Here is a 25401-nt window from a genome sequence, read left to right as displayed (position 1 = left end):
CACTGCCAATTTCCTTAATCCAGGCTGATAATACCATTATTTTGCAGAGAAACCCCATTTTTTTTTGTCCCAACCTGTGAATAGAACGCAGAACCCCTAATCCACAATAGAATATGCCGCTCCATGGCTAGTAAATAAGCGCTTGAAGGTATGAAACCGTTTTACCTTTACACCTTTTTCCCATTTTTTTTTGAGAAATAAGATATTATTCAAATTCAGTAACGACATACGATTTTCCCTGACACTAGTCACTACTTCACCAATTACTATAATAGTGATTAGTGGTGAAACAGTCCATCACTAACACAACCACAGAGTACATTATTCAAATATAATGTAACACATCTTTATTTACAAAATTATAAATTACTGAACATAATTACAAATACAGTAAAAGTTATTGACTTGTGTGAATATTTTGTGTTAGATAAAAGTTAGATTCCATGTGGAAAAGTAAGTCAACATTTGAATTTATTGGGGCACTTATTACATGGTTTCTGAGAGAAATTGTGTTTACAATATTTTGACCATTGTTGTTTGTGTAATAACATTGACAGTTTCATTTCGAATGGCGATTTTTCCCTATAATCAAAATACCAGGAAATTCTATGATTCAACAACGCCGCATCGGTATCGGTGACTAATATTTACTGCATGTTTTTAATATTTTTTTTACAGCTCAAAATACAAAGGGTTCTGATATGTGAAACAGGAAACTGTTCGAGTGTTCGAGGATGTTGTTTATACGTTAATATTTGTATGAACCGATAGAAAATCAAACACAATGGTTCCTGCACCTAGCTGTCCCATTGCGTGGGACTACTGGACCGCCACGCCGTCAGATTACGTGGAGCTGACATGCCTGATGCCTAACTCTATATTCCTCTCTCTAAGAGTAAGCTGGAATGCAACACTTCTTGGTGTGAAAGAGGTAAGAATTTCGGAAATCGAACAAACTTTGATTGATTTTTTAAATTTATTGGCTATGCAGCTCTGAGTTCAAATGCTTTTGAATCTTCTACAAATGATTCTTCAGGCTTCACTATGAGAGAAGTAGGTCACACTTTTGTGTGATGAATTGTTCAGAGCATAGGAATTTATGACCTCAAAAACTTGCAAGCCAAGACTCTTGCACACCGCACACCTTTACACACCTATATAAAATCTAATAATTCTATTATTGTATCAATAGACTGATCAGGTAAGCCTTGGATTCCACCCAGTTAAATTCTTCAATTTTAATAATAAATCCATTGAATTAAGTCTAGTTTGAGAAAAATATTTGAAAATGCTTTATAAAGAAATAATGCTGAAACATTACTTTTTTGTATTTCACTTGGGTGAAATCACTTATTGTAGCTAGTATAAAATACATGACTCCAATTATATAAGTCTTTTGAAGCATCACAGACACACAACAATAATATTGATCTCATGTTATTTAGACAAGAAGGAGGCTAAACTAATGAGTTATGTAAATATGGATAAAGGGCTGTTGAATTTTTAGAAAGAAGATAACATTGTTTACATTTCTCTGAAGTGGTTTTCCATTAAACAAAGGAATTAAACAGCAGGAAAAGAATTTTTTTCTTTCTTGGAATTTTTATTAGATTCTAAATTGTAGTCAATAATTAATTTACTATGTAAGAATCAGACAATGGTGTGCATATTGAGTCTGCCTAAAGGCATGTTTGACTAGGAGGTTTTTTGACAAGAAATATACGGTATGGAAATAGTGACAATTGGTGAAAATTAGTCTAGTAGGAGATTGGCATTATTGCCTTGTCCATCATTAAGTGGATTTTGGAGCAGATTTGTGAGCCAATGCTGTAATTCCTTCTCTCCTAGAGCTGTGCCCAACAGTGAGCTGAATATGATAATATAAATAAAATTAAGTATTATCAAATGAAAAATGAAGTCAACAAATTATTTTCTTCATTGATTAGCATTGCTAGAAAAGTAATTGGGAAGCCAACAAATATTAATTTTACAGGAGCTATGGGACCTAGCCATGAAGCAGCCCCTCTTTGGGATGCTGCGGGAGATGTCAGGCTATGTATTCCAATTTATCAACTCACTCGCAGTTCCAGAAGAGGTTGATGATGAGAATAAAAGGTTGCGTGACATTAAACCTGCGCTTGGAGTGCTTATGATTATAGAGCGCTCTATACAAAGGCCAGGGGAAAACTTATTGAATACACAAATCAGTCATTTGATTGGAAAAGGTGAGTTTAATATGTATAAACCACAAAAAAATTAAATTTAAAAAAAAAACTTTGGTTGCTTATTACGAACACTAAAGAAGGACAAACAAATAAAACTAAGAAGCACACTTTTGCATTTATAATATAATTAAAATTAGTATGAATTCTTGTATCATTATTAACTCTTTAATCTATTTCTGAAGAAGAGATTAAAAATTACTTTGTGAAAGTAAAATTGGTTCAAATATTAATAAATGAGTTACTTCTTTCCCAGAATGTCTTCAGAATAATAGCTCAGTCGTGAATGCAAGTTTGAAGCCTGGTTTAGGTTATTGAAAATGCCATTTGTTTCAGGTTTAAACGAATTTGATAATTTAAGAAGTTCAGAAGTCAATGATTTCCGGATGCGAATGCGCTACCTAGCCGAGGAGAGTCTACTAAAAAGAGCACAGAGCACTCAATTAGAGAGGCTAAGATATCACTGCCCGCCAAGATTAGCTGATCTCCATACTGTTCCTACAAGTTTACACAGTCACCTTAACAACAACTGCTTTATACTTGTCACTAAAGTGGCCAAAACAGAGGTAAGTCAATTATTTAATAAGCTCAGAGTATATACATAACGAGACAAGACCTTGGGAGAATTACTTAGACTCTTAATATTCACACAGAGTACTTAAGTTGGTCTAGTGAGTAGCATGTTGAACTACGGAGGGCTTGGGTTTTCAGGTACTGTTTGTTTTGAGGTCAGAAATACTCATAAGGTTTCACTAGCAGGACCAATGGAATGCCTTAGGCCTGTAATAATTCTCTCATATTACTATCTTTCTTGGTCTAAATTACGAAAAGACATTAAAGATTTGTTTTAAAAAGTATTTTTATTTTTGAATTAGAAATAGTACCAAAATAATAAGCCTGTATCAACATTAATTCAATTGGCCAATAGACTTTGTTGCAAGGCTTTTCAATTACAAAACAATCATTAATCATTAACTTTCCATTTTTGGGGATTAGTGGCAATTTTCTAGAAAAGTTAATGAACAACAGAATCAGTAGCTTTTCCAGAATACTGTAGAATGTGGGGAAGCTACCTCATTAGAATGGAGAACAAACAGTTCTCAATATTTGCATTACCTTGCAAGTCATCAATGATTATTTATCGACCCAAGAAATATCTTTAAAGCTTTTTATGGGCTTCGCAGATATGCCCAGCGCATTCCGCACGATGTGTTATATTTCACTGCATCTGTGGGCTCACGGTTCTATCCGCAAACGATTAAGTATGCACCCTATAAGGTTATGAAAATTAAGCGCCACGTTCTGAACACATTGTGCGTTGCATGTCTTGAGAGTACGGACATGAGGAGATAGAGAGGGAGAGAGAGAGCGAGAGCGAGATAGAGGGAGAGAGATAAAAGCCTCAGACTAAGAGACGAGTGACGACTAGCGATGCTCATGCTTTCTATAAGTCTATACATTTGAGCGTGGTGGGTTGATAGGAATCAGTCTGCGTTAGAGTTTTCCTCGAGTTCTTGCTCTTCAACTACTTCCTCTTCATCATTCTCGCCTTCTTCGATCCATTGTTTGATAAGTTCTTTAGCTTCAGACCTGCGCATAAAAATAAACATAAAATGTTTATCATATTATGTGTATTGGAAACAGAATAAGCTCGAAAATAGTATCGGCCAATACATGGAAAACAAACAACAATACTTGTGCTACAAAAACAGGTTAACTGGCAAAAAAACCTTTCAGTATTAAATTGTCCTTTGTACCTTGTTACACAGTGTGCAATAAAGAATTAAAACAAATAAAGTTCAGTTCAAGCTTATTCTTACGCAAAGTATAAGACCTAAGAGATGATAAGCTAAAACGACAACTTAAGGCTTAGGTTAGGCTAAGTTAGGGCTTCGGTTCCCTTATGGGGGGGACCAAGTTCGAATCCCAGCACCTCAAACTTTTATAAGTTTCAATAAAAATGTGAAGCAAGTGATATTGCTCATATTGCTCATTGTGGGAGGAGACCCGTACCCTGTAGTGGGCTGGTAATGGGTTGATATGATGATGATGCTGGTATTTAATAAAAAATTACCTTTCCTCGGGAGTACAAGCTCCTTTATTGATTCGTTTTAGCTTTGGAAGCGATGCGAGAACTTCAACTCTTAAATCTGTGTCTTCTTCCTCTACTCCTACTTCATCATCTTCTTCTCCTGTGCCACCCATGTAAGGGCAACCTTTTAATATTAGAGTTTCTAGACCGGGCAAAACCTTAAACCAAATTACTTGTTACCAGTGTGGTGATTATGGGCTATCTCTACCGTTAAGGGAGGCTGTTAGCCCAGCATTAGACTGATAAAGGTTATTGATGATCGATGAGCCTTTAAATTTTATAAAATGATGAAAATGCATAATGAGCCTTGTGAAGTCACGTGACAAAAATAATACCCGGCTGAGTTTGTTGTGATTGCTTATATCAGGGTTTTTATTATTTATGTTAAATACCATTATCATTACAAAAACACGTAAAGATATCTAGATATGATTCCTTAAATCATGAATGGCAGCTATTATATGTCTGACAGCCGAATTGCGCAGTGGCCAGCGACCCTGCTCTCTGAGTCCCAGGCCGTGGGTTCGATTCCAACAACTGGAAAATGCTTTTGGTATGAACATGAATGTTTTTCAGGGTCTGTGTGTTTATCTGCATATTATAAGTATTTATGGATATTATATAGTAGCTGTTGCCCGTGACTTCGTCTGCGTTTGTTTTTGTTCTTGCGAAAGACATGTAGCAATTTAGGTGTAATTCTATTGAAATTTTTATGTTGTGTATTCTTATATAGTCAAACACTTTCGTCCCCTCTCCCAAAAGAACCTAGCTTAATTTCGAGATAAAAAGCACCCTTCTAATACCTTTAGGAATATGTGTACAAAGTTTCATGATGATCGGTTTAGTAGTTTTTGCGTGAAAGTGTAACAAACAAACTTATATTCACATTTATAATATTAGTAGGGATTTATAAAAATATTCATTAGCTATCTTAGTACCCATATCACAAGCTATGCTTACTTTGGGACTAGATGGCGAAGTGTAGGTCGTAGTTATTTATATTATATTGTTTATTTTAATTATTTATTATGTATATTTTATAAACTTACTCGTAATTTCTTGACTTGTTTTAAGGTGGCGACTTTACAGTTGCGCAAATTTATGTACTGTAGCTTCTTCAATCCAGCATCGAAACCATTCAATAATTTTATTGGATTATAACGTACGTGTAAAATTCTTAAATTCACCAGTCTTTCTATACCAACTAGACTAGTAATTTTATTTCCAGCCAAATATAAGCTGTCTAAGTTCGGAAAGTCGATATCGTGGATTTCTTGAATCAAATTATATCTGAAGTCTAAGCATTTTATATGAGGCATTTTATTGGCAAATGAGATTTCTTTGATTTTATTGTAACCGACTTCCAATGTGCACAGTTCTGGCTGGTAAACATCGTGAACGGACGTTAAAAAGTTATTGTTCATTATAATAACTTGCATGTACTTCATTTTCTTAAGAGCTGCAGAGTATAGTACGTTCTTGTCGGCGTGTATTAATACGAGGAATGGCAGTGCGGTGACATCTTGTAAGCTCTCCAAGTCCAAGTTGTTATTGGAAAAGTTCACGAATTGTAGGTGTTGAAAGGATCTAATAGCGGATATGTTCGTCAGACTCATTCCGGTGCACGTGGCCTTTAAATATGTGTACCTATAAAGTGATGGTTGGAATGAAACTCGCTCTGTATCCACAAACATTACGATACGATAAACCTACTCGTATTTTTGTACGATAAACCTACTCGTATTTTTGTGTACTACAATAGCTACACAGTTAAATACTTCCTAAGCCTACTTTTCGCAAAAATATACGTAATATTAGTATGAATAATCTTAATATATATAAATCTCCTGTCACGATGTTTGTCCGCGATGGACTCCTAAACTACTGAACCGATTTTAAATTAAATTGGAACACCGTGAGCAGTCTGGTCCAACTTAAGAGATAGGATAGCTTAGATCTTTAAGTAAAGTCGCAATTTTATTTTTTTGCAAATTTTTTGTCTATAATTAATTGACAGTCACATGTTATATATATATATACTACTATACTCATTTAAGGCTTAGCGATACTGAATACTTTAAAAACAAAATCAAACGCAGACGCAGTCGCGGGCAACAGCTAGTAAATTATAAATTTAGTGCAGGTAGATATTCAGAATTTGGGTATTTCTAGGATGAATATTATATGTTTCAGGATATGTTTCAAAGCATTATTTAAGATTATAATAATTATAATAATAAATAAATCATTTATTTACACTATTATTAAATAGTAACAGAAATCATAGCTTAATACTATGTTTGGTTGAATCACTGACCTACACTGAGTAAAAACTCGTACTATAGATACCAGTGCTCTCCCTTGTATAACCATTTTAGATACAAAAACGTAAGACTTACTTTTTTTTTTACGAAAGAATGGATTTAAACTTAAACTTACATGCAAAATACGAGGAAAAATAATGTTTATTTTATTTGGGTTCATTTGCTAAGAGTTACGAATTTTAATGCAAATCATTTTGTTTAACATCGCATTAGCTAGTTTAAGCAGAAGCAAGTTTGGTCAACCTGAGTGGGCCTAGAAATTATGCCAAAAATTCTAACGACATCGTGAAAGTGGTGCAAAAAGTTCTTAAGTAAAGCGTACAATACCCGTCTCCTTCAGCAGTTTTCCCAAGTAGACTCAGTCGAACGCTTACTTCGGATCTATTCAACCGTCTCTCCGGGTAAACAACTTTTTGCTCAGTAACCTCCTCTTCGCTGAGACCCTCGCCTTCTAGTGCGTCCTGTGCATCTTGTTTGTCTTGGGCCTCTTCTGTCTCACTTGTCTCTAGAAATTGATCTTGTTCCGGTTCCGTTTTGTTTTGAAGGTTAAAATGTGATTTCAACATATTGGCACCTGATAATCAATATTTATTTAAATTATTTTTTGTTTCGATAACAGTTTTACGAAAATAATTCCAATTAGAGGCCGTGTTCATAAAATACGTGAGAGGGTTAACGTTGGCGAAATCACGGCAAATATAACGCAATTTTTTTTCTGATTGAAACAAAATATAAATTTTTATTTTTGTCCATTTAACATGATTGTACATGATTGATTGTACATCCAGATTGTACATGATTGATTTCATGCTTAAATAAAAGCACGAAGCATTTTTCTTTTTACAATAACAATCCAACGCGTTTACGTAAGTCGATCGTAAATGGATTGGTCCGATACACCTCACGTAATTTATCGACGCTCCCTAAACACAATCAAAACTATCACCTGATAATACACAATTTTAATTGAACACCTGCCTGTAGAATGCTGATCCCAAACTGCTGCAAGTAAACAAAGCAGGGTTTAAACGCAACACAATGATTTCAATAGCATATCGTTTAATGAATTCAGCTGGGGAGTAATACGCCTAACTAATATTAGTGTAATAAATATTAGTGTTTGCACCACAATTACTTACATACAGTAACTAGTTGATTAATGCGTCTTGCGGTAACCTACGAATTACTTAATAATTATTACTTAATTTTTTGTTTATTGTATATCGTATCTACTTCTCCAATATAACTAGAATCGAGAATAACGTTAAAATAATATTTATTTCAATAAATACAAACATTCGTTGGAAAACGCGCTTTATCAATTAAAATCTTGTTTATTATGTTTCCTGTCAATATAAAATTGTTATGCACGGTTACAAAAGTCATTTTTTTTGAGTGGTATTTTTTTTTTGAGTAAAAAAGGTATTAATTAATACGAAATATATAAGTTCGACCCTATGTAAAAATACAAAAATCACGACGAAGGAAAAACTTGTTCAGCGCTTTCTAGCGTCCTTAATATCTCTAAAGTCATAAAATTGTATTTTTTTTTTATATAAACAGCCTTGCAGTTTTTAGATTATTACTATATAGCCATTTAGTATAGAAATTTCAGAGACAATAATAGTCGCTACCCTGAATGGGGAATTTAGGCATTATTTATACTTTCTGAGTTTTGTCTGGTCTGGTCTGTAATGGCTAGCCACCCTACTGACAAAGACATGACGTGAGAGTCATGTCCTTTAGCGTAGAAAATGATGCCGCGTAGAAAAAGAATAGTGTTATGAGTTTAATATACCTGACATACACCAAACATTAGACTGCATAATAAGTTGTTGAGATCGCAGTCAAGAGCTAAATTGTAGCAAAAAAAGTGTACCATGAAAATCAAGCTTAATATGTTATTAACAATTATTCATACTAAAGTCAACATCTCCTGAGGATGCTCCAGTTTCGGAGCGAAACTTGCGTAGACGATGTACCCTACATTGTCGAAGATCTGTTTGGTGTGGAGTATAAGGATTGAATAAATTATAAATTAGACCATACAGATTCGCTTTTGCTTTTCGCGGAGCATAGCAAATTAAGCTTGATTTTCATGGTATATCATGGATTTCCGCAAAGTAACGCCTTCTTCCATTCAATATTAAAAAAAGTGTTGAACCAATAAGCTAATGACTATTCCTTTGCAGTTTTCCTTCACATCGAACGTGTCCGTCAGTTTGACGCCGCAGCAGCATATAGAGACCATATTGCGGAAGAAGGCGAACTCGCTCAATATGCGGGGTGAGAACCCGCGTAACTATGTGCTCAAGGTAAATTTCAAAAAAAGTAATCGAATTGATCTTTTTTCATGGGACAATTTCTATTTATTTATTTATTTATTCATAAGACACACCACCAATTATTTGTAACATTTGTTGTGTGTTAGAATTATAAATTCTGTCTCGTGCCATTACAATAATCAACTTTAGGTGTATACATTATAATGTATGGATACATACCACCACGTTCAAGGGTAAAGGAGAGGTCTAGAGGAAAATGTCTCCGGCCAGGGTCCTAAGCATGCTCTGGCACAAAACCGCAACCCGACCCGAAGCCAGAGCCTCCTGTATTGTAAAGGACTGCTTTTATCAGATTCCAATAGACTAAAATCCGACGGTGTTCCAGTAAATCGCTTACATAGCTAGCATAAGCGGGATAAATTTTTTTTTATCCCCCGATCATATACCCTGACAAGGTATAAGATTAACATGTCTACCTGCTAAAGCACGGACACGGGGAAGAAAACTTTACCTCCGTTTATTATTACACGATACACGTACACTGTTCTTCGTCGTTTACTTCATTACTGAAGGTTGTGTCCGGATTCAAGTTTATTTCCTTCCATCCTGTTCCATCCTCGGCATTTTTGATAGCTTCTGTAATTGGGCTTGAGCGATTTGACCTGGTCAGGACAAAGACTAGGTGATCGTCCACGTGGTCTTTTGCCCTCCACCTTACCTACCAATATTAGCTTATACAGATTACTGGGCAGGCAATGTGACTAAAGTAGCTAAGAATATTCTTGTAGCACAACGTGGAGAGCCTGGTGTTATTATTAAACGTATAGTATGTGGATATTATCTCCACCAGTGCGCAAATTCTCGAAGAGGCTTAAGTTGTGGGTCTAGAGGAAAATGTCTCCGGCCAGGGTCCTAAGTATGCTCTGGCACAAAACCGCAACCCGACCCGAAGCCAGAGCCTCCTGTATTGAAATAGGCCTATAACAGATGGACCTGCCAAACCGGCTTATTTATGAAACTTTCATTTATTTTTGGCATTATTGTTGCTCTTTCACATCGTATACAAATACTGTCTAAGAGCCTTAATAATAGACGTGGAATAACGTAGGAATTCAGTATTTTGCCACACTCTGACATTAGAAAGGTGCTCTGAGCTGAAGTGTGACTGAATAAATTATTCCCACGTTATACCACGTTTATAACTGTGTGAAATATAGTAATGAATACCCCAAAACTTACTCTTGTCTATTCGAAAAGGGTTTAAAATAAAGATAAACTGGAATTCTAGGTTTGCGGTCGGGAAGAGTACCTCCTCGGCGACCATCCTCTAATACAGTTCCTGTACATCCAAGAAACGCTGTCGAGAGACGGTGTCCCCCAAGTCATGACTGTCTGCATAGACAACATAGCATGTAAGTGTAAATTTTGGAGAGTGACTAGCTTAGCCATCATGTATCACGTTTGATTAAAAGTAATAAATCTGATAAAATTAAAAATTAAAATATATTATAAAATTAAAAGCCCGCAAGAATCTCTTGCCAGCTTCTTGTCGGTAGAATTTTCCGTCCGAACCTGTGGTAGAGTCAATACAAGCCAGACAGACTTAAGGTTCCAAGACAGGCTTGAGGTTTCAAATGTGCTTCCTCCTTTTTTACTATTAATTGGTTATTCATTGGAGAAGCTTCGAAATGATAAAACAAAAGTAGGTACTTAATAGGGTAATAAGGGAAACGTCACAGCCTAGATTATTTCTTTACAAAGAACATGCGCTAGAATAGCATTATTATCTTAACAATACCAGTTTCTTATTATAATTAAACTTCTTTTGGAAGACTAGACACTTCCGTTATTTTTTCAATATTAAATAATATTTTTATGGGTAAATTTATGAACTATTATTAGTTTTAAACAAATACTGGCAAATAGGCACACTCTTACTACTAATTGAAAAGTAACCTTGGTGCTGGCGGTCTGTGTTTGTATCCTCTTGGCAGCTTAATTTATATTTCTTGAGTTACAAAAACGCTACAAGAAATTCTCTGACATCTGACTGATATTTTTAGTAGGTTCCGAAGTCCAATACTACTCGCTACCGGAGCGAACGCGACTTTCCTCGGATCAATCTAACACTATAAGGAAGAAGAAAAACTACGAGTCCTCGTGGAAAATAGAAAAGAACTATTCTTGCGTTGTGCAAAGTGTCGGTGGTCTCAACGTCGACCCGGGCAGACCGGTTGAGGTAAGATAAAATGGTTGGAGTTGTAGTTGTCTATTTTTCTGTAACTATGTCCTGTCCGCCCATAGTTCTTGAACTGTGCGACTCTGCGTGTGACTGTGTGAGCTCGATGCGTGTCGTGTGGCTTTGTGACGTCATTACAGATCCAACATGTCGTAAAATAATACACTCAAATAAATTATATGAGAAAACAACAAATCTGGTATAAAACTGTCAAAGGTGTTATGTAAATAACAAAAATATTATACTTTTTTAATGTAAAATAAAGAAAGAAAACAATCAGCATAGACTAAACACTTTCTACATTGATATTTCCATAATGCAAAATCTTTGATAGTTGACACGCAATACCTATCCTTGAATCTAACAAATAGTTGGGTGGTTTTTGTTTGATTTATTACTATGACTCGTTTTTTCGGTGGCCTACAATATATTTATAATGTACTATGCTGAAAGCTACTTAATTTTGTACATAGATTTTAACCACATTATTGTATTTTAGTACTTTTGGGCCTCGCACGTCCTCTTTTGGTACGACCAGTACCCAGAAATCTCGCAAAAAATGTATAAACACTAAAAAAATGTATGGCGGCCAAGATACAAACAGACAGATAAATAGGCAAAAATAAAAATAAATACACATCACAGAACAGGAGCTGGGTAAGGCCAAGGCCAGCCTCGTCTCATTAAAAAAAATTTTGAAATCTTATGAATACAGGTTGTCTGCCAAGCGGGCATCTACCACGGAGGAAAGCCTTTATGCGAACCAAGGAAGACTCGAGTAGCGGTCGTGACCATGGAAGGCGAAGCTCAGTGGAACGTGATCTTACAGTTCCCCATCAAAGTGTGCAATGTGCCCCGGATGGCGAGGCTTTGCTTCGTCATTTACGAGGTTTCAAAGGCCAAGAACAAATGGAAAGGCAATAAGGTTGGTTGGTCTTCTACCGAGATTCTATAGTGAGTTTTATTTGTCTATGACAGGATGGGGAAATTATAATCAAGGTGAAAGAACTTTTTTACGCCTAAATATACGTATTTTTCGTGGTTTTCACTTTTTTAGGAGATTGATGGCTTACAAGCTACTGTCCCTGCTAATTTTATTATAATGTACTAAATTTGGGTTATTAGATTAAAAACTCCTTTTTTCTGAAGCGTTTGTTTATTCTACTTAAGAGAGAGAGAGAGAGACGAAACATTTAACTTTAATATAGTCCTTTGGGAAACATTTGGCTTAAATATAGTCCTGTATTTACGTTAGTCAATAAGTTATTCAGAAATAGGAAAACAAAAATCACATGATTTCACTTAGAGGGTATTTTAGTTTTCGGATCAACATTATAACCACAATTTTCTTTCTAAAAATCTCAGTACTGCTTGTTATATATTTGTTAATGTTGTAACTAAAACTACGAGGGGAAACTGTACCCAGAATTTCTAACTTAAGGTTAAGGTAGCAGGACATCCTTGCACTTACTTTACGACTGATTGGTGCAGTGGTCGGTGACCCTGCTCTCTGAGTCGAAGGCAGTGGGTTCGGTTCCCGCAACTGGAAAATGTTTGTTTGATGAACATGAATGTTTTAAGTATATTGTTTATCTGTATATTGTTCATAAAAATATACATCAGTTATCTTAGTACCCAAAACACAAGCTACGCTTACTTTGGGGCTAGATGGCGACATTGCATTCCTGTAGTATATTTATTATTTACTTAAAAGCTTCTTATAATGGATGCATGTTTTGTACAATTTTTTATGAATAAATCATTTTCAGGATACAATAAACAGGCTAGCGTGGGCAAACACAATGGTATTCGACTACAAAGATCAGCTACGGACGGACGGTGTTACTCTATACATGTGGACACACGTAGCTGATGGCACGCAAGGAGACGACTTGCTTCTACATCCATTAGGAACAGTTGTCTCTAATCCGAACACAGAATCCTGTGCGGCGCTGCAAGTGCGATTCTCCAAGTGAGTGGAAGGTGGAATTGGGTAGTCCAAATTTTTTTTTATACGGGGTACTTTGTCAGCTTGAGTAATCCTGTGGCAACTTCTCTCTATCGCAGACAGAACGATCTTACCTTATTCCTAGCCCTCATTGCGACGAAAGAGCACCAATCGGTATTGGTGCTCTTCCGATTGGTGCTCTTTTCAAAGCAACTTCGATCCTTATTAGGCACTTGTATCATTCCGGAGCTTGAATTTAGCAATTAAATATCACATGCTTTAACGGTGAAGGAAAACATTGTGAGGGAACCTGCGTGCCTGGAAGTTCTTCATAATGTTTATAAAATCTACCAAGCCCCACTTGGCCAGCGTGGTGGACTACGCCCTAAACCCTTCTCATCTTGAGAAGAAACCCGTGCCCTGTATTTTGCCCTATATTTGGCCGGTGAGTTGATAAGGATGATGATGATATTATTCCGCGTACGGAATTTTACCCTTAGCACTGCCGTGGCAGAACCCCATTCCGATGCACGCCAAAAGCCCGCGTTACGCTCATAAAATCATTGGGGTTAGTCAGCTACACACAAACCGAAAAAAAAATGCCGTTGACTGTTATGTTAGGGCTGCATCTGATTTCTTTCATTAAAAGCGATGGCAGTTGTTTACTCAAAAGCTTTAAGTTTTTCGGTTACACAGATAAGTCTCAGAGACAGTACATAATGTCCTAACCTCTAGAGTCTTGTTATCCGGCGAACTTCGTACCGCGGATAATTTTTTTATGAATACTTTAATATCCTATTATACTTATAACTTATTAGCCAGGCTAAGAGAAATCCAAAAAATCAATATATCATAAAAATTGGTCCAGCCGGTCTTGAGTTATAAACGGTGTAACTAACAAAACTTTCTTTTATATATATATAGATTAAGCTGATTAAAAAAAACGGCTATTTTTTTTTACAAGCGTCTTTTCACACCTCTGAAGGTTTTATGTGATGATTTTGAAAAAAAAAAATTAGTCGTTTTTTTTTTTGAATCAGTCTAATATAGATACTAGCTGTCCCCGCGAATTTCATTCCGCCTTAATATTTTTTACATAACAATGTCTTTGTAAAGTACCGTACGTAGAACTCATCTTACCCCGGATTAATGTTACTGTCTAACGGTCACATCAACCGTTCTACGTTTACAGACAACGTGACGTGCGCTGTCATTTGTTTTTTATTACTAATGAACAGCTAGATAATTTTTTAATACTTATTATCCTATTCCGGACTTGCAGGAATCAAACTAATCAAAAATAATGAAAATCGGTCCATCCTTTCTCAAGTTATAAATGGTGTAACTAACACGACTTTCTTTTATATATATAGAAGATATAATAATTTTCTAGCTATGACTGCCAACATCCAATCTTATTTCCGAAACCGGAGTCTGTGAAGGCATACGCAGACCAGCTCGAGAATGAAGCGGATGACGTTGTGGGCACCCTAAGTGAAGACATTGAGAATCTTCGCGCCACGGCCGAGAAGGATCCGATGTATGAAATGCACGAACAGGAGAAGAAAAATATATGGGCTTCGAGGTGAGTTCAGTGCTCATGAGGGAGTGGGCAGGAGCTCGACTTCACTTTCGTGGGGCCGAGTTCAAAACCCACAACGCACATCCAAGTTTTTAAAGTTATAAGTAATTAAAATATCACTTGCTTCAACGGTAAATCAACGGAGTTCTACATAATTTTCTCAAAGGTGTGTAGAGTCCACCATTCTGCACTGGGACCCTGTGTTGGGCCGGTGATGGCTTTATATGATGAAATATACTACGACATTACGCACATCGCCATCTAGCCCCAAAGTAAGCGTAGCTTGTAATAAGTATAAATAAATACTTATAATAAACATATAAACACCCAGACACTGAAAAACATTCATCTTCATCACGCAAAGATCTTTGCGGGAATGGAAACGTTCTTGGTCTTAGAAAGCAGGGTCGCAGCCCACCCACTGTATACGAGACGTACTGAATTTGCATAAAATACACTTGCAACCTGTATACGAAACGTACTAAACTTGCATAAAAGACACTCGTGACCTGTATACAAGACGTACTCAACTTGCATAAAAGACACTTGCTTCTTTTATACGTGACGTACTGAATTAGCATGAAAGACACTTGCGCCCTGTATACGAGACGTGCTGAATTTGCATAAAAGACACTTGCTTCCTTTATACGAGACGTACTTAACTTGCATAAACAACACCTGCTTCCTGTTTACGAGACGTTCTAAACTTGCATAAAATACACATGCGCCCTGTATACGAGACGTACTGAATTAGCATAAAAGACACTTGCTTCTCTTATACGAGACGTACTGAATTAGCATAAAAGGCACTCGCGCCCTGTATACGAGACGTACTTAACTTGCATAAAATACACTTTGGACCTGTATAAGAGACGTACTTAATTTGCATAAAATACACTTGCGACCTGTATACGAGACGTACTTAACCTGCATAAACGACCCATGCGACCTGTATTCAAGACGTACTAAACTTGCATAAAAGACACTCGCGACCGGTATGCGGGTTGTACTCAACTTGCATCAAAGACACTTGCGACCTGTATACGAGTCGTACTCAACTTACACCAAAGATACTTGCGAACTGCATACGAGACGAACTAAACTTGCATAAAATACACTTCGGACCTGTATACGAGACTTTCTCATCTTGCATAAAATACACTTCGGACCTGTATAAGCGACGTACTAAAAGACACTTGCGACCTACATACAAAACGTACTGAACTTGCACAAAATACACTTCGGACCTGTATGCGAGACGTACTGAATTTGCATAAAAGACACTTGCTTCCTTTATACGAGACGTACTTAACTTGCATAAACAACACCTGCTTCCTGTTTACGAGACATGCTAAACTTGCATAAAATACACTTCGGACCTGTATACGAGACGTACTAAACTTGCATAAAAGACACTTGCGACCTATTACGAGACGTAAAAAATTTGCGTCAAAGACACTCGCGCCCTGTATACGAGACGTACTGAATTTGCATAAAAGACACTTGCGACCTGTATACGAGACGTACAGAATTTGCATAAAAGACAATTGCGACCTGTATAGGAGACGTACTGAACTTGCACAGACTTGCGGCATTTAGACGAGTCGTGCTAAACTCACATAAAAACCACTTGTGACCTTTACACGAGATCAATTTATATATATAAAAAAAATATTTTTGTCTGCAGAGAATACTTCCGAGTATCGGCCCCAGAATTACTACCCAAACTTTTGTCCTGTGTTGAGTGGACGGAGCGCGCTGAAGTCGCTAGAGTGGTGCGGATGTTGGCCACTTGGCCTCTGCTGCGAGTGGAGTCTGCTCTGGAGTTACTGGACTACGCCTATGCTGATGCTGCGGTCAGGAGCTTCGCTGTCAAGTGCTTAGCTAAAATCAGGTAATAACACGTATTGAGATATATTGATAGCGCATTGGGTAGGGGCTCGACTTCACTTTCGGGGGGCCGAGTTCGGATCCCAGCGTTAAGTAGTAATTAAAATATCACTTGCTTCAACGGTGAAGGGAAACATCGTGAGGAAACCTGCATGCCTGAGAGTTGTACATAATGTTCTTAAAGGTGTGTGGACGCCACCAATCCGCACTAGGCCAGCGTGGTGGACGACTGCCTTAACCCCTTCTCATTGTGGGACGAGACCCGTGCCCTGTGTTGGGCCGGTGAGGGCTTCATATGATGAAATATACTACGACAATACACACATCGCCATCTAGCCCCAAAGTAAGCGTAGCTTGTTATAAGTATAAATAAATACTTATAATAAACATACAAAACATTAATCTTCATCACACAAAGACCATTGCGGGTATCGAACCCACGTTCTTGGTGTTAGAAAGCAGGGTCGCAGCCCACTGCGCCAATCGTCCGTCAGTGTTTCACTTATATATCACTTGCTTTAACGGTGAAGGAAAACATCGTGAGGAAACCTGTTCGCCTGAGAGAGCTACATAATAATCTAAAAGTTGTGTGGAGTTCACCAATCCGCACTGGGCTAGCATGGCGGAGGCCTTAACCCCTTCTCATTGCGGGAGGAAACCCTTGCCCTGTAGTGGGCCGGTAATGGGTTGATATGACGATGATGATTACTGCTTTAAATTATTTTAAGACCTCAGGTCCCTTGTGACAAAGATATCTCCGTTATCTGAGTTATCGGAGGAAAACTATAAAGAGAGAAGGAGATGTGAAAATTTTCAATACGAACTTGTTACAGTGACGAAGATCTCCTACTGTACCTTTTGCAACTTGTGCAAGCACTCAAACACGAATCTTACCTGATGTGCGACCTGTCCGTGTTTCTACTGCAACGGGCCTTTGAGAACATGAACATTGGCCACTACCTTTTTTGGCATTTAAGGTAAGTTAGATTTTAGAAAATACGAGAATCATTTCAGCTATTCGAATATACTAGAACTGACTCAGAACATTAGAACGTATTGCAAAACATGGACTTATCTTTGCAACTCCTTGTTTGCAAAGAGGACTGTGAAATCGAGGTTTATTTTTTTTGAAAGTATATCTTAACATTTGGTTTGTAAATATGTAATTTTTTTTCCGTAATAAACCATTCTTTCATTCATATTTTTAACATTTTTCAGTAATAAGAGAAATCCTATTTTAATTTTAAGGATTACTTAAACGATAAAAAAGCTTAGGTGTGAATTGCTGTAACTTCACAGCTTAATTTTAATTTACTGTGAGATGGTGATAACAATAAATATTACCCGGCTAAGTTTGTTGTGGGCACTTTTTCCAGGGTTTTGGGATGGATGGATGGGCAGGGATTTAGTGTTTCGGTGCGATGTCGCGTAGAAACCTATAAGGGATCGGTGGCGTGCATATAGGGTATGCACAGGGAATGCAGATGATATAAAATTAAGAAAATCTCGCGTAAGAGTAATAAATAACTTAGGATAGTCATTGTAAGAGTTATAAAAAGCCTATCCTTAAGTATTTATAACTCTTGATTTTCATTATTTTATATCATCTGCATACCCTGTGCATACCCTCTATGCACGCCAACGTAAGGGGTATGACTACCATACTCCCTAAAAGGTTAGCCCGCTACCATCTTAGAATGCACCATCACTTACCACCTGTTAACATTGCAGCCAAGGGCTAACCTGTAGTGGAATTTGTTGCGTTATTAGGTCTGAGATGCACGTACCTTCAGTGTCGGTGCGTTTCGGTCTAGTGCTGGAGGCGTACTGCCGCGGCTGCCAGGACCATATCAACAGTCTCATGCGACAGATCTCCTGTCTCGACAAACTTAAATGTAAGTGTAAAACACTTCTTTACATAGTCGCTCCCGTCCTTGGTACGATTAGATCTTTAAAAGCTACGCAACGGATTTTAATACAGTTTTAAGCAAAACATAGCAAGATTCAAGATGAAGGTTTATTTATGGTAATTATGCATATTATAGAAGAGAAAAGCTAAGAAATTCAAAGATTTGTAATATGATGTATTTTTTCTTTTACATTTAAAAAAAAATATGGGCTAATTATCAAGCTATTTTAAACGATACAGTATTAAAACTTATCCAATTCAATACATAAGATACGTTGTGCGTTTCTTGCAGATCAAAATTGTTCTTTATATCATATCATTAAAATTAATATCTAAGATAATAATATTAGTAAAAATAATAAGCTTTATTTAAATCTTAGAGGATATCAGAGGTTTTAAAAGAGGAGGTATAGCCGAACGTCCATACGAGTGTTCGTTAGTATTGCAACCGTTTGAAGCTGGGGAGGGTCGCTAGTACAAATTATAAATTGCCCTAAAACGCTAAGAGCCCCCAGTTAACTTAGTAGTAGTAGTTAGTCAGATAAGTTAGATTACGGAATCGGGGAGCTCGATTAGCTTAATAGGATTTTCCCTTGAAAGTATCTTTACTTTGTCTGTGTGGTTTATAAATTATAGTGATATCGGATAGAAGTAGGCGTTACTTTGCGGAATTCCATGATAAACAATAAACATTAAGCTTAATTTGCAATACTCAGAGAAAAGCAGGAGAATCTGTGCTAGATACATTGCCTTACAATGAGATACATTTAGAGCACATTGCCGAGGATCTGAATTCTATGGAGTACAAAGATTGAACAAATTATAAATTACACCTTATAGATTATCTTGTTTTTCGTGGGGTAAAGCAAGCTTGATTTTCATTGTATATAATTAGACTGATAACGTGCAACGATATCGCAGGGGCGAATCAATGTATCCGCAAGAAGAAGGAGATCACCAAAGCACGCGCGGCTCTTCGACAACATCTCGAGGAACAGCATTGCATGGAGACACTTTCTGACTTTGTGTCACCGCTCATCCCTAGTCTCGTTTGTAAGAAAATCAAGTGAGTAAACCATATATTTGGGCTATATAAGGCATAAAATATATATTAATATTATCTAAAATTTTTATACGTTACGTTATTATAATGTTCTAATTTCGATATGGAAATCCTCCTTATTGCTACATCCAATGTCCCTAGTATAACCACACTGCATAAAAATGTCTGATCGTAATGATTTGCAAATAAAACTACTCCATATATTATAGGCCATAATATTCTTTTACTAGCAAAGTCGAGAAAATGATGTGATGATCCCAATAGTGCTTGGTATTCCATATTATCAGGAGTGGTTATGGTTAAATAAGGTGCTTGTGTTCCAAAAAGATAGGTTGTTGGATAAGTTCAAGGTCACCTAAGTAAATTTCACCCGATGGTATCTGGTGCTTGGTATTTGGTTGGTGGATAGGATAAAAATGGGCTGTTCAAGATCCATCAAGATAAGTGGTAGGATAAGTTCAAGGTCACCTAAGAAAATCTAAGATAATCTAGCTAAAAATATGCATTTTCTAAGGCATACCTGAAGAACTTTGTTAGATCACTTATGCCCATTTTTACTAAACCTAGGTATCGCCTAAATCGCCTACTGATTTAGGCGATGTGTCAAAAAACGTTTCACCAACTCTTATATGATAACTATTGCAGAACGAATTATGTGTGCCTAGGATCGTATCCTTAGATAAGGCGTTACTTATTTAGGCATTGTCGTGTTCGATGTTATTAAAAACAGGCATAAGATCCCTACAACAAAAGAATGATCCCCTAAAATATATATAATACAAGCAACTTATTTAAACAGGCCTGAAGGTTGTCGCGTGATGGACAGCAAAATGCGTCCGCTACTGCTCGAGTTCGAGAATGTGGATCCTACGGGCAGCGACATTCGCATCATACTGAAAGTGGGCGATGATCTGCGCCAGGATATGTTCACACTGCAGATGCTGCGTATAATGGATCGCCTTTGGAAAAACGCGGGATATGACTTCAGGTAAATTCCTTTATATTTGACCCAGAATGTCTTGAAAATATCTGACCCAGAATGTCTTGAAGATTTCTTTAAAAAGTAGATAGGGCTATGTGGGTATCGAGAGATTGTGATATATGATACCTACTTACTAAAACTATTAATGACCGCACTCAGCGTATATTTAGAAGTTTCGGAGTGTTATACTCACCATTGAAATGTGTCAAAATACTATAAGAAATAAAATAATTTAAGCCAAAAAATACAAAACAAAAAGAACGATCTCTCTCCAAAGTAATTTATTTCTGCTGAAGTATTGTCTTCAATGTTCCTAAGCAGAATTTTGTATCTTGGAAGCTTTGACCAATTTGTGTCAACTTGCACAATTCAATTGTTTTTACTATCAAACACGCAAGAGGAAGTGGAAGTATATAAAATAAACCAGAAATTCCTATTGTATTTTTTCTAAAATATTTTTTAGGTTTATTAATGGAGAATTCTGTCTCGTACAGCAGGTACAACAGCTCCTCTTAGCCAAATTAAATTCTTTCATTCTTGATTACAGGCAGGCATTTCTAGAACACACACAACGCACATCAGAGTGGTCACCAAGAGAAGCCAAATTATACTTGCAATCTTTTTAGATTAAATTAGATTGATAGATCACGATCTTCTCCCACCATATTGTTTTAAAAAAATATTCAAGGTTATACAACGTGTAAATGAAAACCGAAATAATACTTCTGAGCCTTTATAGGTACACTATTTACCGTCTCTGAGAAAAAATGTGAAACCGATATGCTTATATTCTTTGAGTAGACTATGAAAAATATCAGATACAGCCCTAAAATCTTATGCAAAAGTAAAATTAAGTGACGTCGCGTAACGTATGCGCGAGTCGGTCTTATATCTTTAATAGGGTTGTCAATGGTAGGTAGGTAGGGAATGGAAAAATAAATATGCTTGGTTTGATTTAATATTTTCTAGGGTGATATTTTATGAAATATACTTATGCACCCTTAACAAGCATTTCGTAATTCCGTTACACAGTGTATATGACATTAATTTCGACAAGATCGCTTACTTTACTAGAGATTATAGATAGATTCTCATCCCTTGTTCTTTTTAGATTGAATCCCTACAACTGTATATCTATGGAGTACGCAGTTGGCATGATCGAGGTGGTGGACGAGGCGGAGACAGTGGCCAATATACAGAAGCAGTTCGCTCGGTTCAACGCCACGTCAGTCATATCCAGGGTCAACTTGTTCCGTGAGTTTGATTAATTACATTAGATTTTTTGAAGTTATGGTTCTTTTGACGCGTTAATTTTTACGATGCGCGCGCACACCGTCACAAAAAACCTGCACCCTGATGTTAGCTATAGTCAACATAGTAAAAGTAAGGACATCTACGTATGTTTGCGTAAGGATTGACAACTGTATTCACTTCATGTATTTATTTGTGAAATTTAAATTAACTTTTTTTTAAAGCGTTATAATAAAACTTTCAATGTATTAAATACCTTTTTTTATTGATTTTTCTTTTTTAAGATTTTTATCTTGTTACTCTCAAGAAGTATTACTTTTTCATACATACATAACTACACACACGTTTTTTATGCAACTATGAGTTAGCCTTTGAATATAATCTACACAAATTGTATTATTCCATTACAATCGTCACTTGGTGGTGCTAAAAAGGTAGTGAGCTAACCTTTTAGGGATACGGCAGTTATATCGAAACCTAAAGCGCTTAGCGACCTGTCCTTGTCGGTAGAGTATAAATTACCTCCCATCCAGGACAGTTTAAAGAAAATCTATTGCCCTAGCGATTAAAAAAAAAATTCTTACCGTTGGTTAGGGTCGCATAGTCAAAGAATATTTGTTCTCTTCTAGTTTTAGTCCGTTTTACTTTTGTAATGTTACAGTTATTTTATTTATCACAAATAACACTATACACTTTCATGAGAAAACATTTTTATTCACACCCTTTTACCTTGACCTGTATGTAACTTCATCCAATAAAAGTAATTCAGTAAATGCCATCAATAAATATTTCAGTGACTTTATAATAGAGCCCAAAACAATTATTTTGTTTTGCGTTTTCAATACTATTTGTAATTAATTCTATTTTCTGCAAACAGAGTGGCTCCGCAAAAAGAATCCTACAGAGGAATCGTTCAACAAGGCCGTTGAAGAGTTCACGATGAGTTGCGCCGGATACTGCGTCGCTACATACGTTCTGGGCATCGCCGACCGTCATCCTGATAACATTATGATTAAAGAGAGTGGGCAGGTACTGTATCGTTACTTAAACATTCATTATTTTAATGTAGGTTTATAATAATTTTACACCACCTATTTGTTCTCGCTCATGTTATCCTAAGGTTGCCGGGCAGAGATTGCTTCTAGACGATAAGGCCGCCTTTTGTATTCTACTCCAGTCTTTGTGTTTCTCTCTATTCGTCCTTTACTTTCCTTACTGACTAATGGTGTGCAAATAAAGAGTTTAAATAAATTGCATATTACTTTAGCGGTTTCTCACTTTTATTCTCCAACTTTCAACCGCTATTCTTCAAAACCCCGATCGCCCCGTTTTATCTTTTTCGATTTTCAATAGTCCATAACTTTCCTAAATAATTGGTAAATCAAATGAATTTTATTTGTTTCAATTAAAATAACAGCAAGTTAAAACAAATAAATAAACTCTTCAGCTCTGTGATTAGTTAGTACAAAAAGAAAAAAATTATATAGAAATGTTTTCTGGGCATGCTCGACATATTCTGGAGGTTATCTCAATGCAAAATTATGGAAACAATATGCCCTAATATTTAAAGTTCTGAATGTTACTATACATTACATCTCAAAAATAACTCAAGGTCATGAGAGAACATTGAAGAGAGAGAACAAGAACGAAACGATACCGGACGAAGAGAACAAGAACGAAACGATACCGGACGGATACGAAGAGAGTGAAACTCTCAATGTTCTCATGATGATAGGATATATGAAAAGCTAGGATATGAAAAGATAGCATATATGAATTGGGGAGCATTCATTGCGCACTCTACAATTTAGGATACCTTTGTTACAGCTCTTCCACATAGATTTCGGACACTTTTTGGGCCACTTCAAGAAGAAGTACGGTGTGAAACGCGAGTTTGTTCCCTTCGTGCTAACACATGGGTTCATCCACGTCATTAATAAAGGACAGCGAGGCGGGAACAACGATCTGCTGGACTTTAAGATTTTCAGGGAGCTCTGCGAGACGGTAAGTTTTTTGATACTTTATAAATGTTTGACAATTAAGTTAATCCATCGGTACATATGATTGCTTCATACAGCGCCCACGATATTTGACTTTACAATGAATCATTGTAAAGATTGAAGAAATTATAAAGATACATCATACAGATTCTCCTACTTTTCGAGGATTGTAGTAAATTAAGCTTAATTTTCATAATTTAAGGAAATGCCTCAAGATACCATAGTTAGTTTTATGTTACCATATTTAGTTTTATAGTGACAAACAAATAATAAATCTAATCTTCACACGAGATTTGTCTTGAAATTGATGCTGTCGACATTTAATCGTTTTAAAATAACTTGGTTTTGAATTTTCAGGCATTTAAAATCCTCAGAAAGCATGGGCACCTCATCTTGTCGCTGTTTTCGATGATGATCTCCACCGGTTTGCCGGAGCTTAGTTCGGAGAAGGATTTGCAGTATCTAAGACAAACTTTGGTGAGTAGTTTAAAAAATAATGTTCCTTATGTATTAAATTCTTCTGTATGTTTGTGTGTTATATGTCACAACTTCTACACGGTTGCGCCGATTGTTTGAGTCAATGGATGGTTTGGATTCGTATATTATCCGGTAGGTGGCGCTGCAAAATTTTCGTTTTTTTTTTTTTTATATTTTCATGGCAACATCTGTCAGGACCGTTATCAAGGTTCAGAATTTTCGCGAATGCCTAACCTATTTATTTATAGTGTTTTCTTATTATTATGATTTGACATTATTCGAGGTATGAATTAAAACCTTTAAAATTGGCAGCATGGGTAGTGGCACGGCGCAGAAATGTTTATAGGCAGTGTTAATCATTTAACATCAGGTGTCGTACATTTTTGTATGTTCGTGCTGAATACCTAATCAAGCTATGCGATGCGATGAAGCGAAACATGGTTGCTATCTGTGATCCTTACAAGAAAGCTCAGAGCCACTTGACATCGACATTAGGATCCAACTATAGGATAGTTAAATTCCCTCTTAATATGAATGAGTACACTTTTATTGTACACAACGTAAAAGAAAAAAAAAATTAAAAACAATCCCTAAAGTAGGTATACAATTTGTCCCAGTATGTGTACATCAGAAGATACGCCGGGGGCCACTGGATCCGAGTGGAATATATAAGAAAGTGTTTCCCATGTTATGCGATAAACTTGTTTTAATCAATATATAAATAAAATAATTCCTTCTTTTATAGGTTATGGATCTCTCGGAAGAGAAGGCGATAGAGCATTTCAGGTTGAAGTTTGACCAGGCTGTGACCAGCTCGTGGACCGCCTCCGTCAACTGGGCCTTCCACAATATGGACAAGAACAACTGACAGTGACCCGTGAGCAGGCGCCTCAAGCGCCAGCCCTCAAAGCACGCGCCGCAGACGCTGTGAGCGATCAGCCTTATGTGTGACGTCACATCGTTTTAATACACGACAGTTCTTTACTTGACCATAATATTAATAATTGCTACTTATATGAAGTCAATAGCTAGTACATAGCGGTGATAGTTCAGTGGATATAATTTGGACTTCACTTTTGAGGGGCAGAGTTCGAATCCGAGCACTTTTTAACTTTTATAAGTTATGTGCGTTTTTAG

General features: G+C 36.6%; 2 protein-coding genes across 3 annotated transcripts; one reads left to right on the top strand and one right to left on the bottom strand.

Moving 5' to 3' along the window:
• The first annotated feature begins 336 nt into the window (after window positions 1–336).
• LOC120624568 (phosphatidylinositol 4,5-bisphosphate 3-kinase catalytic subunit delta isoform) lies at window positions 337–25401 on the top strand. 2 transcript variants are annotated; one of them, XM_039891203.1, is made up of 20 exons: window positions 337–453; window positions 679–931; window positions 1994–2225; window positions 2559–2788; window positions 8831–8953; window positions 10212–10335; window positions 10987–11162; window positions 11878–12087; window positions 12932–13134; window positions 14504–14695; window positions 16380–16586; window positions 17416–17559; window positions 18353–18477; window positions 19413–19557; window positions 20354–20542; window positions 21648–21790; window positions 22665–22816; window positions 23615–23791; window positions 24145–24264; window positions 25010–25132. In XM_039891203.1, exons 2-20 carry the CDS (start codon window positions 785–787, stop codon window positions 25130–25132), a joined length of 3162 nt encoding a protein of 1053 aa, XP_039747137.1. In that variant the 5' UTR covers window positions 337–453; window positions 679–784. The 2 variants fall into 2 exon arrangements, with proteins under 2 accessions (XP_039747137.1, XP_039747138.1); XM_039891204.1 differs by lacking the exon at window positions 337–453 and having other exon boundaries at window positions 785–931; window positions 25010–25401.
• On the bottom strand, window positions 3554–7813 carry LOC120624569 (leucine-rich repeat-containing protein 23-like). Its single transcript, XM_039891205.1, has 5 exons — window positions 7778–7813; window positions 6966–7212; window positions 5364–5961; window positions 4297–4472; window positions 3554–3812 (listed from the first exon to the last, which is right to left on the bottom strand). The coding sequence occupies exons 2-5, from the start codon at window positions 7202–7204 to the stop codon at window positions 3707–3709; spliced, it is 1119 nt and encodes a 372-aa protein (XP_039747139.1). The 5' UTR covers window positions 7205–7212; window positions 7778–7813; the 3' UTR covers window positions 3554–3706.

The sequence above is a fragment of the Pararge aegeria genome, chromosome 6, assembly GCF_905163445.1.
Source record: "Pararge aegeria chromosome 6, ilParAegt1.1, whole genome shotgun sequence".
NCBI classification, from domain to species: Eukaryota; Metazoa; Arthropoda; class Insecta; order Lepidoptera; family Nymphalidae; genus Pararge; species Pararge aegeria.
This window is presented reverse-complemented; position numbering and strand designations above follow the sequence as displayed.

Coding starts and splice junctions, on each gene's coding strand:
- LOC120624568 (XM_039891204.1), top strand. CDS start 785: ATGGTTCCTGCACCTAGCTGTCCCATTGCGTGGGACTACTGGACCGCC. Junction 2,226..2,558: donor CAGTCATTTGATTGGAAAAG/GTGAGTTTAATA, acceptor CATTTGTTTCAG/GTTTAAACGAATTTGATAAT. Junction 17,560..18,352: donor TACCTTTTTTGGCATTTAAG/GTAAGTTAGATT, acceptor TTGCGTTATTAG/GTCTGAGATGCACGTACCTT.
- LOC120624569 (XM_039891205.1), bottom strand. CDS start 7,204: ATGTTGAAATCACATTTTAACCTTCAAAACAAAACGGAACCGGAACAA. Junction 5,962..6,965: donor AAAACTGCTGAAGGAGACGG/GTATTGTACGCT, acceptor ATCACTTTATAG/GTACACATATTTAAAGGCCA. Junction 3,813..4,296: donor GCTTGTACTCCCGAGGAAAG/GTAATTTTTTAT, acceptor TTTTATGCGCAG/GTCTGAAGCTAAAGAACTTA.